The sequence below is a fragment of the Oncorhynchus gorbuscha genome, linkage group LG04 (assembly GCF_021184085.1).
Source record: "Oncorhynchus gorbuscha isolate QuinsamMale2020 ecotype Even-year linkage group LG04, OgorEven_v1.0, whole genome shotgun sequence".
Classification (NCBI taxonomy): Eukaryota; Metazoa; Chordata; class Actinopteri; order Salmoniformes; family Salmonidae; genus Oncorhynchus; species Oncorhynchus gorbuscha.
Window position 1 is genome coordinate 62,986,593 of NC_060176.1, and position 17,811 is coordinate 63,004,403.

Genomic DNA, 17,811 nt, shown 5'->3' on the forward strand with positions numbered 1-17,811 from the left:
GTCTATAGCAAGCGGCAACAGTGAGAGACTTGTTTCTGGAAAGGTGAATTTTTAGAAGTAGAAGCTCGAACTGTTTGAGTACAGACTTGGATAGTAATACAGAACTATGCAGGCTATCTTTGCAGTAGATTGCAACACCCCCCCCCCCCCTTTGGCAGTTCTATCTTGGAAAATGTTATAGTTAGCAATGGAGATGTCAGGGTTTTTGGTGGTTTTCCTATGCCAGGTTTTACACACGGCTAAGACATCCAGGTTGGCAGAGTGTGCTAAAGCAGTGAGTTCAACAAACGTTGGGAGTAGGCTTCTAATGTTAACATGCATGAAACCAAGGCTTTTACGGTTACAGAAGTCAACAAATGAGAGCACCTGGGGAGTGGGAGTGGAGCTAGGCACTGCAGGACCTGGATTAACCTCTACATCACCAGAGGAACAGAGGAGAAGTAGGATAAGGATACGGCTAAATGCTAGACGAACTGGCCGTGTAGCACGTTCGGAACAGAGAGTAAAAGAAGCAGGTTTCTGGGCACGATAGCATAGATTCAAGGCATAGTGTACAGACAAAGGTAAGGAAGGATGTGAGTACATTGGAGGTAAACCTAGGCATTTATTCTGTAGGCCCTGCACATGCCTGTGAGGGAGTTCTGCATGTGTAAGCATTTCACTGACAATCCGTTAATGGTGTTATCCAGAAAGAAAACCCACCAAGAAAGATTTCTTCCGCTAATGTCTCAGCCAATTTTCAGCAATCCAATTGCCCTCAGCAGTAGACTTCCTCACATAGAAATTAATAATCTAGTTTTTACTTTGGCGTAGACATGGAGAAACAAATATATTTTAATACTGAGATAAGGTTTAGTAATTGTCTAGGAGCCTCCATTGAGGTTCTCTGCTTTTCTCACAGGGGTCATGAAAACCATATGGGCCCTAGATGAGCAGGGAAATGCAGGAATAAACATTGTTGCAGTGGGGATTTAGATGTCACTATGACATACAAATCCAATTCACCACAGACAATGATTTTGGCTCCTACTGTCTCAGTCCCCTGCTGTATATTTGCCCTCTTAACATTAAACCAGTATCGCTATTGGGCTTGCATTCTGAATGTCATGGTCTAGGGGTCTCTCAACTGAGAAAGCGTTTATTGAACCCCTGGCTTTTATAGTAGATAGGTTTTAGAGTGGAGTGGACCTACTCTACTGTAATGTAGTGGCTCTCAGACTTTAGAAACAGCCACATTCGCCTCTTGCCATGTAAACAACTGGATCAACTCCAGAGAAGGATTTAGATTTTTCCCTCTTTTGACTTTTTTAGTTTTCCAGTGGGACAGTTGTAATTCAAGCAGAAAAAGATTTCTATACACCAGAAATGTAATATCTTGTGACGCACTTAAGCGTAGTGGGTGCGGAGTCAGACGCAGGAGGCAGAAAGTACTGAGTAGTGCTTTATTTGGCACGGGGAAAATCGTGCGCGCCAAAACTCACGGGCGCAACAAACACGATACACGAAACCAGGACCTAACAAGTCCAGAGGGAAAACCCCAAAACGAAAAACGCTACCAATACACTACCACACACAAACACAGTGGGAAAAATAAGCCCGCACAAACAGCAGGCGGGCCGACCAGCTTTATTAGCCCAACTAAACGTAAACAAGAAACAGGTGTAACTCATAAGACAAAACAAACAGAAAAGGGAAAAGGGATCGGTGGCAGCTAGTAGACTGGTGACGACGACCGCCGAGCACCACCCGAACAGGAAGAGGAGCCATCTTCGGTAGGTGTCGTGACATATCTTGCTTCGGACCCAAGGACGTTTACAGATTGCAACTCCCCAACGTACATTGTGTATCGCACCCATACTGTGGAGCATATAATATATCCCTCAACTCAACGCTTACAAAATGTATTTACATTTCTGAGTCAATACTGTAACTTGGCATACCCGAGGATGCTTCCTTGCCAAAAATATTGCCTTACAAAATAATATACACATACATAATAATAATATACACATACACATGCTAAATGGACAGGGAGGAAGAGGGCGGAGGTTTATCCAGTGGATTGGATGCTTTAGAGATTATGAGGGGGTGAGGGGGGTTGTCTACAATTTGTATTTTTGTCTGCTGATTCAGCAGTCCCAGGTCCCTCTCGCAATTACAGACAATATACAGTACATTGGGTTGCACTGAAATGGCCTAAGAGCAGATCTGACCCAAAAAGTGTTTGTCACTCTTACCATCACTGCCATGAATTTCCATCCTTATAGAGTGGGATCATGGAGAACAGGAGAAAGACAGGGGGATCGGGAGTTGTGGTCGATGGGATCGGCTGGAGAGAGAGAAGGCGGCAGGTGGAAAGTCATTCATCTATGTCAGTCATCACTCAGCCCTCCAGTTAAAACCTACTTTGAGTTTTTCCCCCCATCATGTCATCATATTGATAGCAATAATAATAAAACAGAATCTTGTCATTTTTGTAGCACACCAAAAGAAAACGGTATTGTTTATTGCTACTCTTTTTCTTCCCCAGGCACAATGTTCAATAAGCACCGCGGCTAATGTAAAAAAGTATCACCCGTCCTTCTCTCTGTGTGTGTTTCTGCAGGCCAACGATGCCTCAGGGAACACCTGGAACTGGATCTATTTCATCCCCCTCATCATCATCGGATCCTTCTTCATGCTCAACCTGGTCCTGGGAGTCCTGTCTGGGTGAGTGTCAACATCATGTCCTAACACCATCCCTGTCTGTGGGAAAGGTGTTGTTATCTACCCACTATGATGAAGCACACACAGTATAGTGCTCTTTACAAGTCATTTCACTTACCTGCTGGCTCTGTTTAACATGAAGCTTCTGTCTGACTATATTGGCATGGCGTTAGCCTAATCGAATGGGAGTATTCATTTACATAGTTTACAGTGTTTGTATTTTTCCTGTTTTCTCACATTAGAAGCAGTGTTTTGTGAAATATATGCTTGCCCACCAAGAGTTTGCATTGGGAGTGACCTGACTGGAATGTTTTCACACACATAGTACAGAACATAAAAGTAAAGAACAGTACAGTACATAACAGTAAGGAACAGTACATAACAGTAAGGAACAGAACAGTACAGGTCAGTCAGTACAGGACATAACAGTAAGGAACAGATCAGTACAGTACAGTACATAACAGTAAGGAACAGAACAGTACAGGACAGTCAGTACAGTACATAACAGTAAGGAACAGTACAGTACATAACAGTAAGGAACAGAACAGTACATAACATTAAGGAACAGAACATAACAGTAAGGAACAGTACAGTACATAACAGTAAGGAACAGTACACAACAGTAAGGAACAGTACATAACAGTACAGTAAGGAACAGAACATAACAGTACGGAACAGAACAGTACATAACAATAAGGAACAGTACAGTACATAACAGTAAGGAACAGTACATAACAGTAAGGAACAGAACAGTACATAACAGTAAGGAACAGTACAGATATAACAGTAAGGAACAGAACAGTACATAACAGTAAGGAACAGTACAGTACATAACAGTAAGGAACAGAACAGTACATAACAGTAAGGAACAGTACATAACAGTACAGTAAGGAACAGAACATAACAGTAAGGAACAGAACATAACAGTAAGGAACAGTACATAACAGTACAGTAAGGAACAGAACATAACAGTAAGGAACAGAACAGTACATAACAGTAAGGAACAGTACATAACAGTACAGTAAGGAACAGAACATAACAGTAAGGAACAGTACATAACAGTAAGGAACAGAACATAACAGTAAGGAACAGTACATAACAGTACAGTAAGGAACAGAACATAACAGTAAGGAACAGAACAGTACATAACAGTAAGGAACAGTACATAACAGTTAGGAACAGAACAGTACAGGACAGTCAGTACAGGACATAACAGTAAGGAACAGCTTAGTACAGTACAGTACATAACAGTAAGGAACAGAACAGTACAGTACAGAATATAACGAGTAAGGAACAGAACAGTACAGTACAGAATATAACGAGTAAGGAACAGAACATAACAGTAAGGAACAGAACATAACAGTACAGTAAGGAACAGAACATAACAGTAAGGAACAGAACAGTACATAACAGTAAGGAACAGTACATAACAGTAAGGAACAGAACAGTACAGGACAGGACAGTCAGTACAGGACATAACAGTAAGGAACAGATCAGTACAGTACAGTACATAACAGTAAGGAACAGAACAGTACAGGACAGTCAGTACAGTACATAACAGTAAGGAACAGTACAGTACATAACAGTAAGGAACAGAACAGTACAGGACAGTCAGTACAGGACATAATAGTAAGGAACAGATCAGTACAGTGCAGTACATAACAGTAAGGAACAGAACAGTACAGTACAGAATATAACGAGTAAGGAACAGAACAGTACAGAACAGAATATAACAGTAAGGAACAGAACAGTACAAAACAGTACAGTAAGGAACATAACAGTAAGGAACAGAACAGAACAGAACGGTATGGAACACTACAGAACAGAGCAGTACAGCGCAGTACAGAGCAGTACAGAACAGAACAGTACAGAGCTCTTAAGTGCTGAGCTGTATTAGACTCCCTCCTTTAGATTCACTAAACAGCAGAGTAATCCAGGACAACACTGGAGGTAGAATAGTCCAACATAGACAATATCAGAGGTGTTTTCTGAATGTGTCATCCACTCTGTACCCTGTTCAAATTACTGTCAAGGGAAAATAGCATTTTATTTCTGTTAAATTGGTTTACAGCATTTCCTGTCCTTACACTACAGTACAGTAGTCCCTGGATTGAAGGCAGCTACTCCCACACGTATCCCTATACCATCAATGTCTGGTGAATCATGCCGTAGCCTCGAGTGTAATGCCAATGCTGTGTAATTTGGAATGTATATGTTTTTTTCTGTTCATTGTTTTGAAGCCCAGGGGGCATGTTCTCTCTCTCTCTCTTCTCTCTCTCTCTCTCTCTCTCTCTCTCTCTCTCTCTCTCTCTCTCTCTCTCTCTCTCTCTCTCTCTCTCTCTCTCTCTCTCTCTCTCTCTCTCTCTCTCTCTTTCTCTCTTTCTCTCTCTCTCTCTCTCTCTTTCTCTCTCTCTCTCTCACACATTTACACACAAACACACAAACTGGCAGAGCTTAATGGAAGGCCTCCTGATGAGTGCTGTACTAGCTGCTATTAGGACTTGAATTTATTACTTCTCTGAAACCAAATCTAATTCTCACTTGCTGTTCCACTAAATGGCTTCAGCTCTTTCTGTACTATCAATGTGGAATTATGCTCTTCATAAGGCCATGAAAAACTAACAAAAAAATCTTTGAAAATTACATTTTTTGTTTTTATCTGCGGGGTTTTGATATTGGTCATGTGATCAGTCTACCATCCTAAAATGTTTTGGAAAACAACCGTTTTTGATCTGGAGTGAGAAAAAATCTACTCCCGTTTTGGAGTGAAAAGTTGACTTCCACGTCTCAAATGATTTCTTACTGCAATATACACTGAGTATACTAAACATTAAGTACACCTGCTCTTTTCATGACAGACTGACCAGGTGAATCCAGGTGAAAGCCATGATCCCTTATTGATGTCACTTGTTAAATCCATGTCAATCAGTAGATGAAAGGGAGGAGACAGGTTAAATAAGTATTTTTAAGCCTTGAGACATTTGAGACATGGTTTGTGTGCCATTCATAGGGTAAATGTGCAAGACAAATGATTTAAGTGCCTTTGTGTATGATAGTAGGTACCAGACGCACCGATTTTTGTCAAGAACTGCAACGTTGCTGGGTTTTTCATGCTAAACAGTTTCCCGTGTGTTTCAAGAATGGCCCTCCACCCAAAGCACATCCAGCCAATTTGACACAACTGTAGGAAGTATTTCAGTCAACATGGGCCAACATCCCTGTGGAACGCTTGACACCTTGTCGAGTCCATGCCTCGACAAATTGAGGCTGTTCTGAGGCAACTCAATATTAGGAAGGTGTTTTGTACACTCAGTATATGGTCATATGTTAATAAATATATACTGTGCACAGTTTGTCTTTTTTAACTGACAAAAATATACATGGTTGGATGCTAACCAGAGCTCATGCAATGTCAATGGGACAAACTGGCTAAATTAGCTATCTAGCTAGCCAGGTAGAGTGTTAGCTAGCTATAGCTGTGTACATTTCATTTTAGATAGTTTTTTTTTGTATGTTTAACTAGCTGGCTAGCTATCTTAAAACCATTTACATCTTTCTAGTTTACGATTATGAAGTTGGAAGTTTGCTTAATGTAGCTAGTTATCTTTGTCTATATTGCCATTGACTTGACTGGCAGCAGGTTGAGTTGATGGACAGAGCACAGCTGTGAATTTCAGTACAGATGTGGCAGTCAATAACAAGCTATAGGAGAGGAGTAAATAAATGGGGGAAATAAGCTTAAATTGATCTATTGATCTAATATTAATGTTCATGTTGCTCATTGCTCCAGTGACTCATTCCCACCTCTATTGCCAGCAAAATTGCTCTGCAATATTTCCCCCAAAAACGCTGGTGTATCATGGTCTTCAAAGACTTGTGTGTTACTTTGTCAGAAAGTCAGTTGTCTCAACAGTTGTACCTGTTGTCTCGTCACTGGCTGCACTCAGTATCCCATCTGTGAAGATGGCGTAAACTCTGACTCTGTAAGACTCTGTGTACATCATACAATCCGGTGGTGTAAAGTACTTAAGTAAAAATACTTTAAAGTACTACTTTTAAGTAGTTTTTTGGGATATCTGTACTTCACTATTGATATTTTGCTCTACTTTTACTTCACTACATTCCTAAAGAAAATAATGTACCTTTTCCTCCATACATTTTCCCTGACACACAAAGTACTCATTACATTTTGAATGCTTAGCAGGACAGGAACATGGTCACATTCATGCATTTGTCAAGATAACATGCCTGGTCATCCCTACTGCCTCAGATCTGGCGGACTCACTACACAAAAATGCTTCGTTTGTTGTGTTGGAGTGTGCTCCTGTCTATCCCTAAATAAAGCATCTTTGGTGGGTTTGTATATTTTGATTTATACAACATGCCTATGCAATTTTTTAATTGTGAAACAAACAAGACAAGAAACTGAAAACTTGAGTGTGTATAACTATTCACCCCCCCCCCCCAATTGGATTGAGTTCTGGGCTTTGACTAGGCCATTCCAATACATTTAAATGTTTCCCCTTATCCACTCGAGTGATGCTTTAGCAGTATGCTTACAGTCATTGTCCTGCTGGCAGGGGAACCTCCGTCCCAGTTTCAAATCTCTGGAGGACTGAAACAGGTTTCCCTCAAGAATTTCCCTGTATTTAGCACCATCCATCATTCCTTCAATTCTGACCAGTTTCCCAGTCCCTGCTAATGAAAAACATCCCCACAGCATTATGCTGCCACCACCATGCTTCACTGTGGGGATGTTGTGCTCAGGGTGATGAGGTGTTGGGTTTGGTCCAGACATAGCATTTTCCTTGATGGCCAAAAAGCTCCATTTTAGTCTCATCTGACCAGAGTACCTTCTTCCATATGTTTGGGGATTCTTCCACATGCCTTTTGGCAAACACCAAACGTGTCTGCTTATTTTTTTTCTTTAAGCAATGGCTTTTTTCTGGACGCTCTTCCGTTAAGCCCAGCTTTTTGGAGTGTACAGCTTAAAGTGGTCCTATGGACAGATACTCCAATCTCCTCTTTGCAGCTCCTTCAGGGTTGTCTTTGGTCTCTTTGTTGCCTCTCTGATTAATGCCCTCCTTGCCTGGTCTGTGAGTTTTGGTGGGCAGCCCTCTCTCTGGCAGGTTTGTTGTGGTGCCATATTCTTTCAATTTTTAAAATTATTTTATTTTGAATTATTATTATTATTTATTTTATATTTTAAACCCCTTTTTCTCCCCAATTTCATAGTATCCAATTATTAGTAGTTACTATCTTGTCTCATCGCTACAACTTCCGTACGTGCTCAGGAGAGACGAAGGTCGAAAGTCATGCGTCCTCCGAAACACGACCCAACCAAGCCGCACTGCTTCTTAACACAACACGCATCCAACCCGGAAGCCAGCCACACCAATGCGTCGGAGGAAACACCGTGCACCTGGTGACCTTGGTTAGCACACACTGCGCCCGGCCCGTCGTTTTACTGTGGTTATAGATACTTTGGTGGCTGTTTCCTCCAGCATCTTCAGAAGGTCCTTTGCTGTTGTTCTGGGATTGATTTGCACTTTTCACACCAAAGTACGTTTATCTCTAAGAGACAGTACGCGTCTACATCCTGAGCGGTATGACGGCTGCGTGGTCCCATGGTGTTTATACTTGTGTACTATTGTTTGTACAGATGAACGTGGTACCTTCAGGTGCTTGGAAATTGCTCCCAATGAACCAGACTTGTGGAGTTCTACAAAAAAACATCTGATGTCTTGGCTGATTTCTTTTGATTTTCCCATGATGTCAAGCGAAGAGGCACTGAGTTTGAAGGTTGGCCTTGAAATACATCCACAGGTACACCTCCAATTGACTCAAATGATGTCAGAAGCTTCTAAAGTCATGATATCATTTTTGTGAATTTTCCAAGTTGTTTAAAGGCACAGTCAACTTAGTGTATGTAAACTTCTGACCCACTGGAATTGTGATACAGTTATTGGAAAAATTACTTGTATCATGCACAAAGTAGATGTCCTAACTGACTTGCCAAAACTATAGTTTGTTAACAGGAAATTTGTGGAGTGGTTGAAAATGAGTTTTTATGACTCCAACCTAAGTGTATGTAAACTTCTGACTTCAACTGTATTTTATTTTTCAAGAAGTCTATGAAAAGTGGATGTAGAACCATTAGACAGGGTGATTGACATAGCAGTAGTGGATGAAGACCTTGACCAGCAGGTGCGGTTGCTGGGGAGACGTGGCTCCCAAACGTCATCATCCAAATCGTCTGCATCCTCCACTTTGTTGTGAATAAAATAAAGGGATGTATCGTTATAAGACACACAGAATCACAGTTGACTAAATGTACAAAACAACATTAGGGTCAACTTTACCTGTGCAGTGACTCACATAGAAGGGGTGAAGCACACACACACAATGCACACAGTAACACTTTGGAGACAAAGGAAGAGGTGAGAACCACAAATCAACAATGGCCATAAGCGTTTAGTGGCCTCTTCAAAGTTACAAGGATGAAACTTAGAACAGCAAACAGTGAACTAATATGAAACATAGACAATACCTACTTTGTAATTATATAACATTGAAATGACTTGTTACAATGGCCTATGTAAACTAAATCCAAAGCACAAAAAGCAGACAACTTATAAAAAATGAAATACATATAGTAAATTAGCTATATAAAGTCATGAAGATAATTTACTTACAGATCTAAAAGTGGATCCAATCCTTCTAGAAAGCAATCTTCGTTGTCCAAATCGGTCCCCTAATCCGTGTCCGACTCCATTATTTTATTCAAAGTTTCTATGTCGCTATACTTATACATAGCTGCCTTCTTTTTAAGTTCCTGTTCGATATTCTTCATTTTTACCTTTTTTTCACCCTTGAGAAACTATCTTTTATGCTAAAGAAATTAAATGAAATCGTGCTCGGTGCGTCTTGTCTCTGAGCCCGGTAGTAATAGTTTGCGGTATGCATAAAAGGTTCGAGGCCTTGCTTTGTCCCACCCAGGTCAACTGCATATCCCTGGAAAGCTTATCCCGTTGGCTACAAGACTGTCAAGGTGCCCCAGTAGCCAATCCTCTGTGTAATGGATGCCTACAGTGAGTAAGCAGGTATCGTCATATTTTTTATGCTCAAAATGTGACGCGAATGTGGACATTCAATATGTCCATTAAGTCATACATCATCAGATAACATCGGCAATAGGCAATATTTGTTCCTACCAACATAGGGATTCATTTGATACCCCGCATGTAGCCATAGCTCAAACACAGACCAAATAGAAGCTTATCTTGTAAGATATTTGGTGAAAACGCTGTGTCAAATAAACATTTTGACTCTCGGGTCTGGTGATCAATAACGATATGTCCCAGGCAGACAAATAAGACATCCTCATGATCTATGGAGTCCCGGCTTTTGGTGTGTATCAACGTATTCCGTGTTTATTTTGTTTATGCTTCACAATGCTAAACGGAATATAGGTAGCAGCCATCTTGAAATAAGGTCATCAGCTCAGCCTGCCCTTATAAGTTTGTATGCCCATGTATGGTAGTAATTCACACCAAATAGTTTAAGATACCGATCAATAGCCAAGATACTCAACTCTCCTCAGACACCTTGCTTTTGCAAATAGGGGCTACTGTTCTCATGCCATAATGAATTGAATAAAACAAATCCAATAGGGTCCCCAAATATGGGGCCTTAACATTTAAGAGGTTTTAAATAAACTTGATTCCTCATCAATCTACACACAATACCCAATAATGACAAAGTGAAAACAGGTTTTTAGAAATTATTGCAAATTCATAAAAAAATGTAAAACAGAAATACCTTATTTACATAAGTATTCAGACCTTTTGCTATGAGACTCGAAATTAAGCTCAGGTGCATCCTGTTTCAAATTATCAACCTTGAGATGTTTCTACAACTTGATTGAAGTCCACCTGTGGTAAATTAAATTGATTGGACATGATTTGGAAAGGCACACACCTGTCTATATAAGGTCCCACCGTTGACAGTGCATGTCATAGCAAAAACCAAGCCATGAGGTCAAAGGAATTGTCCGTAGAGCTCAGAGACAGGATTGTGTCGAGACACAGATCTGGGGAAGGATACCAAAACATGTCAGCCGTGTTTACTGTGGTCAGAAGGGATAAAGGTCACTGATGCACTGTGACAGGGCTGTGTCACATTCTAAAGGCCACTGTCTGTCCTGCAGGGGGCCGGGGCCAGGGCTACAGCCACACACAGGGGTTAGAGGCCACAGCCCCAGGAGCAGCAGGCAGAGACAGCAAGCTTTTATCTCATCACCCCTCTTAATGTCCCCCGCCCTCCTGCCCAAATCACCCCATCAGCTTACTCTGTGAGGGCTTTGATTAGAACAAAGGGAGTGCCACAGACAGCCCAACTTGAGGCACAACACTGGCTTTTAATATTTTTCTCTACCCCCCCTTCTCAATTCAATTCAAGGGCTGTATTGGCATGGGGTGGCAGGGTAGCCTAGTGGTTAGAGTGTTGGACTAGTAACTGAAAGGTTGCGAGTTCAAATCTCTGAGCTGACAAGGTACAAATCTGTCGTTCTACCCCTGAACAGGCAGTTAACCCACTGTTCCTAGGCTGTCATTGAAAATACAATTTTTTTCTTTACTGACTTGCCTAGTTAAAGAAAAAAAAGTGAAATATATGTTAATATTGCCCAAGCAAGTGAAGTAGATAATAAACTAAAGTGAAATACACAATATAAATGTACACCTTCTCTCTCTCCCTTATGTTTTCCTCCTCCCTCTTTTCCTCTGTGTGGAGTAGAAGGTCAGGTTTTTCAGATCCTTCCCAGCAGGGTAATGTCCATCTGTCAGTCAGGTGGAGGCTCATGCTGTGTCTTGTTGCTCCACAACTCACAGCTGTACAGCTGTAAATCCACATACTGTACCACTTGGTCTGAACCTTGACTTCTGACTCATGTTCTTGTTGCTTATATTGTGTGTGATATGTAAGCTACAGCTTCTTTAGATTTTCCAGGTCCTTTATTATTATACTGTAGTTTTAGCTTAAAACAGTTTCCCATTTTCAGGCATAGTATCCCAGCTCTGAGCAGTTTGATATTGTGCGCGCTCCGTGCTGCTTGCAAAATGTGTCTATAAGTGATTGCTTGTTGTGTGTGTTTTACTCTGCAATCTCTCTGCATTCGGTGAGCCTGTGTGTACTGTACAGGCTGAGTGAGAGAGTGTGTAGCTGGGATCGCCTGTATGTCTAGCTAATCTGTTTGTGTAAAGAGAAGAATATGAGAGAGAGAGAGAAAGATGCGAGAGGGAAAGATGAGAGAGAGAGAAAGAAAGAAAGATGAGAGAGAGAGAGAAAGAAAGACGAGAGAGAGAGAGAAAGAAAGATGAGAGAGAGTCTGCGCTCAGTGCTGGTGTGAGGCTTGCTGAGGAGTGTTTTGACTCACTCCCCCACCTGAGGGACTGCTGTGGAGCTTGCACCACCTCCTCACACACACATAGCCACTGCAATGGAGGAAGGAGCTTCCCTCAGACCTGCGAGGGCGAGACACCAATCACTGCTTGGCTCTCATCGAGTGAGCTGTGAAACTGGACCGTTCAGGGAGGGGATCCCTCATTTGTCTCCATCTGCCCCTCTCTCTCTTTTGCTGCTCTGTCTGTCTCTGTATACCTCAATCAATCAATCAAATGTATTTATAAAGCCCTTCTTACATCAGCTGATGTCACAAAGTGCTGTACAGAAACCCAGCCTAAAATCTCTCTTTCTCAATTCAATCAATTCAAAGGGCTTTATTGACATGGGAAACATATGTTTACATTGCCAAAACATGTGAAATAGATAAACAAAAGTGAAATAAACAATCAAAAATGAAGAGTAAACATTACACTCACAAAAGTTTCAGAAGAATAGAGACATATAAAGTGTCATATTATGCCTATGTACAGTGTTATAACGATGTGCAAATAGTTCAAGTACAAAAGGGAAAATAAATAAACATTAATATGGGTTGTATTTACAATGGTGTTTGTTCTTCACTGGTTGCCATTTTCTTGTTGCTGCTGTGATTGCAAACTGTGGTATTTCACCCAATAGATATGGGAGTTTATCAAAATTGGATTTGTTTTCAAATTCTTTGGGGGTCTGTGTAATCTGAGGGAAAAATATGTCTCTGATTTGCTCATACATTTTGGCAGGAGGTTAGGAAGTGCAGCCCAGTTTCCACCTCATTTTGTGGGCAGTGTGCACAGCCCGCCTTCTCTTGAGAGCCAGGTCTGCCTATGGCGGCCTCTCTCAATAGCAAGGCTATGCTCACTGAGTCTATCCATAGTTAAATATAATAATAATAATAATAATAATATATGCCATTTAGCAGATGCTTTTATCCAAAGCGACTTACAGTCATGTGTGCATACATTCTACGTATGGGTGGTCCCGGGGATCGAACCCACTACCCTGGCATTACAAGCGCCATGCTCTACCAACTGAGCTACAGAAGGACCTTTCCTTAATTTGGTGTCAGTCACAGTGGTCAGGTATTCTGCCACTGTGTACTCTCTATTTAGGGACAAATAGTGTTCTAGTTTGCTCTGTTATTTGGTTAAATCTTTTCAATGTATCAAGTAATTCTATTTTTGTTTTCTCGTGATTTGGTTGGGGTCTGTGTTTGTGAACAGAGCACCAGGTCCAGCTTGCTTAGTGGGCTCTTCTCCAGGTTAATCTCTCTGTAGGTAATGGCTTTGTTATGGAAGGTTTGGGAATTGCTTCCTTTTAGGTGGTTGTAGAATTCCTCTTTTCTGGATTTGGATAATTAGCGGGTATCGGCCTAATTCTGCTCTACATGCATTATTTGGTGTTTTATGTTGTACACCGGGATGTTTTTGCAGAATTCTGCATGCAGAGTCTCAATTTGGTGTTTGTTCCATTTTGTGAATTCTTGGTTGCTGAGCGGACCCCAGACCTCACAACCATATAGAGCAATTGGTTAACTAACGGATTCAAGTATTTTTTAGGCAGATCCTAATTGGGATGTCGAATTGGTCCTGATGTTTAGGCCGAGGTTGGTATAGTTTTTTGTGTGCTTTAGGGCATTGGTGTCTAGATGGTATTTGTGGACCTTTCTCCCAATATCTCTATTTCTCCCCATCTCTGTCTCTTTCTCCCTATCTCTCTCTGTCTCTCTTTCTCCCTATCTCTCTCTCTCTCCCTCTGTTTCTCTCTCCCTGTCCCTGTCTCTCTCTCTTTCTCCCCGTCTCTCTCTCTCTCTGTCTCACTACTGTCCCTCTCTCTCTGTGTCTCTGTCTTCCTCCCTCCCCTCCCATCCCTCCGTTAACAGGTCTTAAGGAGCTAGTACTACACACAGAGAAGTTGTGGGTGGAAGGAGGAAGATAAATAAAAGCATGTCCTCAACCTCAGCTACTCAATCCAGGGAGATGGCAACAGTGATGTTCTGTTTGTGGTTTCACAGTGCAGGTTAATGAGTGAGACCTCCCCCTCTTTGTCTTGGTAATCCAACCTTTACCCAATCAGCAGTAGGCCTATTTATTCCCAGGATACACCTGTATAATAATAATTTAAATGGGCTTATTTAATTGGCTAGATAATGAGTTGTGGGTCTGTGGTTACAAAAACCACCACATGCACCTTTCAGCGTTTTTTAAATTGACTGTTCTATGTTGTGAGTGCATTCGGAACAAGCACTGATGCAAATGAATGACGCTCATTTGATTTCCAAAGTGTAATTGCATGCATTGTGTAGAGCAGTGTTTCCCAACCCTGGTCCTACAGTACCCCTAACAGTATACATTTTTATTGTAACCCTGGACAAGCACACCTGATTCAACGTCTCAACTAATCATCAAGCCCTCAATGTGGGTGTGTTTGTCAAGGGCTACAACGAAACGGTGTACTGTTGGGGCACTCGAGGGCCAGGGGTTGGAAAACACTGGTGTAGAGTGCAGTTACAGTATATTGTCCTTTACTGTACAGTGTTGGAAACTTTATCTTTCAGCCAATGATCTCTGGGCCTGTGTCGGGTAAATGTTTGTTTATTAAATAGGTTTGACTATTTGTCTTTCTGCAAGGGAAACTGGGTTGCTTGTTGTTCCAAGATATTATCAGATTGTGTCAGAAATATGATTGCTTCATGGTGTAACCACAGAGATCCGATGTTTTCATACACCCCTGACTGTATTGGCAATATGGACTCGCATAATCATGCTTTTTAAAGTTTTTAATGTAGAGGAAGCAAAGACTAGAAGTGTCTCTCCAAAAAGTTTCACTCACAGCCAGTTCCACAGTTGGGAGGCAGACTGCTGTCAGCAGATGAGTGCTCCAGGCTCTGACCTGTAGCTACAACTGTGTGTGTTGCTCCCAGGCTTGTCCGATAAGTGTGTGTGTTTGTCCCCGCAGGGAGTTTGCCAAGGAGCGTGAGCGTGTGGAGAAGAGGCAGGAGTTTCTGAAGCTTCGCAGGCAGCAGCAGATCGAGAGGGAGCTGACTGGATACCTGGAATGGATATGCAAGGCAGGTCAGACTGCCCTCTACTCCTTCTCGCTTTTACTTTTAAAACTTTAACTTTACTCTAATACTTAAGTTGACTTAAATACTGCTTCAGATTTTGCTCAAGGGTTAGTTACAGGCAAATGGGAGTTGATACCTTATGCAGTAATCTTCCACACATTTTCTTATATCTAGCTATATGACCTAGAAATATACAGTATATTACATTATGCTGACATAGCATTAGTCCTGGGGTTTTATGATATGTAATATTAAATATGCTGATGGTTTGGAAATCTGTGTGTGCGTGCGTGCGTGTGTGTGTTCATGTTATGGTGTGTGGCTATGTATTTGTTTCAGAGGAGGTGATGCTGGCAGAGGAAGACAAGCATGCTGAAGAGATGTCTCCTCTGGATGGAGCGTGGTACAAGAGGAAACACAACAACCCAGGTGAAGGGTATACTCGGGCCCTGAGTTAGGCTGCTCAGACCGCCTGATCTGATCAGGGAAAACTCAGGACCTTGGGGATGAGATTCGTCTGTGTTGTCTCCCTGTGTCTGCCCAGGACTGTCTTCCCAGGCTCCTCTCTGGCTGTGGCTATGTCAGGCTTTGGGCAGATGCCACCCACCCTCTCTGATTTAGATATTGTGCTGCTGCTTGTTAGCCCAGCACAGAATCAATCACAGCCCGAGTGTGAACCCACAGTAATTATGGGTGTTGGGGCAACATTTAAATTCGATTAAAACAGGAGAGAGGTGCACAGTGCTACAGTTCAGAGAGAGCCTGCCTGGGAGAGTGTGTGTGAGGGGGCTGTGTTGCCAGTCAAGTTTGAATGGTCTATTGCGCCAACAAGAACTAAGAGGCCTCTCATGAGATGCTGTTTCACAAGCTGTCATAAATGTGAAGGGTTCAAGTTGTGGGCTGCTTTTTAGAATGCAAGTGAGTTACCTGATGGAAGTACTGTATTAATAACCCTCTAGAGTCTAAGCCCTGTCTAAGCAGCCCATGCAAAAAACAGATATCTCTAGCTTAAACAGATGGATTTTGATGGGAATCTTTGTATTATGTTAATTAGAATTCTGCGGGGGTGTGGAAATTGTAGGCTAAGGGTTTTAATTCCCTGAGAGCCGATGTCATACCCATCAGTACTGCTAACCCTACAGTGTTGTTCTAATGTGTGTTCAGTGTTAAAAAGAGCCAAGAAGAGCAGTAATGACCTGATCAACGCTGAGGAGGGCGAAGACCACTTCCCTGACATCTCATCTGTTGGTAAGGCCAATGCCCGTGACCTCTGACCTCTCAACCAACCTGTTAGCTTTCACACTGCTCACTGCTGTATACTGATCTACCTATGTACTGGCTGTCTCGTGTCTCTAATGTCAGTCTCAACTGCAAGTCTGGAACAATATTTTTTCAAACTGTCCTTCGATTGAATAATGTTGCATATTAAATCATTTTGTATTTTTAGTAGTTTGTCTTTTCAGCGGTATTGGGCCAGCCTATATAGCTAAATAAGTAACTACACTTCCTATTATTCCCATTATGCGACATAATGACTCCTGGTTTTGTTTATTCTGTTAGACAAGTGACCTTTAAGAAAGACTAATGACAGAAGCATTGCAATAGACTCTTATTAAAAAATAATAGTCATCTCCAACTGTTCCCTCCTTCTTGGCGGTTGGTTGCTAACTACTATGTGTTTGAACTCCTCAGTCCTGCTGCATAAGTGATTATTAATACTCCTTAATTTGATCTGCATCACTGCACAGTAATTAAAGGGAAATTGTGTGTTTTGGCTCAGTATTAGAATCCCATAAAAAGAGAAATGACACAGAGAAGGAGAGGGAGATGGAGGGAGAGAGTGAAAAAGAGAAATGACACAGAGAAGGAAAGGGAGATGGAGGGAGAGAGTGAAAAAGAGAAATGACACAGAGAAGGAGGGAGATGGAGGGAGAGAGTGAAAAAGAGAAATGACACAGAGAAGGAAAGGGAGATGGAGGGAGAGAGTGAAAAAGATAAATGACACAGAGAAGGAGAGGGAGATGGAGGGAGAGAGTGAAAAAGAGAAATGACACAGAGAAGGAGAGGGAGATGGAGGGAGAGAGTGAAAAAGAGAAAGGAAAAGGGCAACCTGACTTGGTACTTAGTTTATGATGCTTCACACAGAGTAAGATGTGGAGAAGAAAATAGCCCAGGAAATTATGATTCTCCCTCTTCTGCTGGGCCACTAACAAGATCCTAATGAAACCATTTTTCACCTTTATTCTTTTGGTCCAGCCCCACTAATTTAAGTTACAGAGGGTTTATTATGGCACAGGGGCTGGGAGATGTAGGAGAAAGGAGGAGGGCAGTGCACAGAGTTCTTTATGGATGCCATGAACTAGCCAGGAGGACACTGAGAAGGATACTGTCCATCTGAACAATATGATGCATCATTATGAAAGAGAAATGTGAAGAACTGTAATTTACATAGAAGTTGCTGTATTTGGCATTATATGCTGTGGTTTGTTTTAGCCACAGTACAGAGCTGGGGTTTATTAGCTGTAATGTTGTTATTTTTCCTCTCATTGTGTCTAACAATGTTTATAGGCTGTCTCCACCAAGTGAAAACCTTCAGG

At 41.7% G+C, this 17,811-nt stretch overlaps 1 protein-coding gene across 1 annotated transcript in view; it reads left to right on the forward strand.

Moving 5' to 3' along the window:
• The window catches only part of LOC124034454 (voltage-dependent N-type calcium channel subunit alpha-1B-like), a 105,318-nt gene that overhangs the window by 23,497 nt on the left and 64,010 nt on the right, over positions 1 to 17,811 (forward strand). The window contains exons 3-6 of the mRNA XM_046347683.1: positions 2,606 to 2,709; positions 15,106 to 15,221; positions 15,554 to 15,643; positions 16,379 to 16,462. Of these exons, the coding sequence (XP_046203639.1) occupies positions 2,606 to 2,709; positions 15,106 to 15,221; positions 15,554 to 15,643; positions 16,379 to 16,462 (394 nt within the window). The remainder of the gene's footprint in view (positions 1 to 2,605; positions 2,710 to 15,105; positions 15,222 to 15,553; positions 15,644 to 16,378; positions 16,463 to 17,811) is intronic.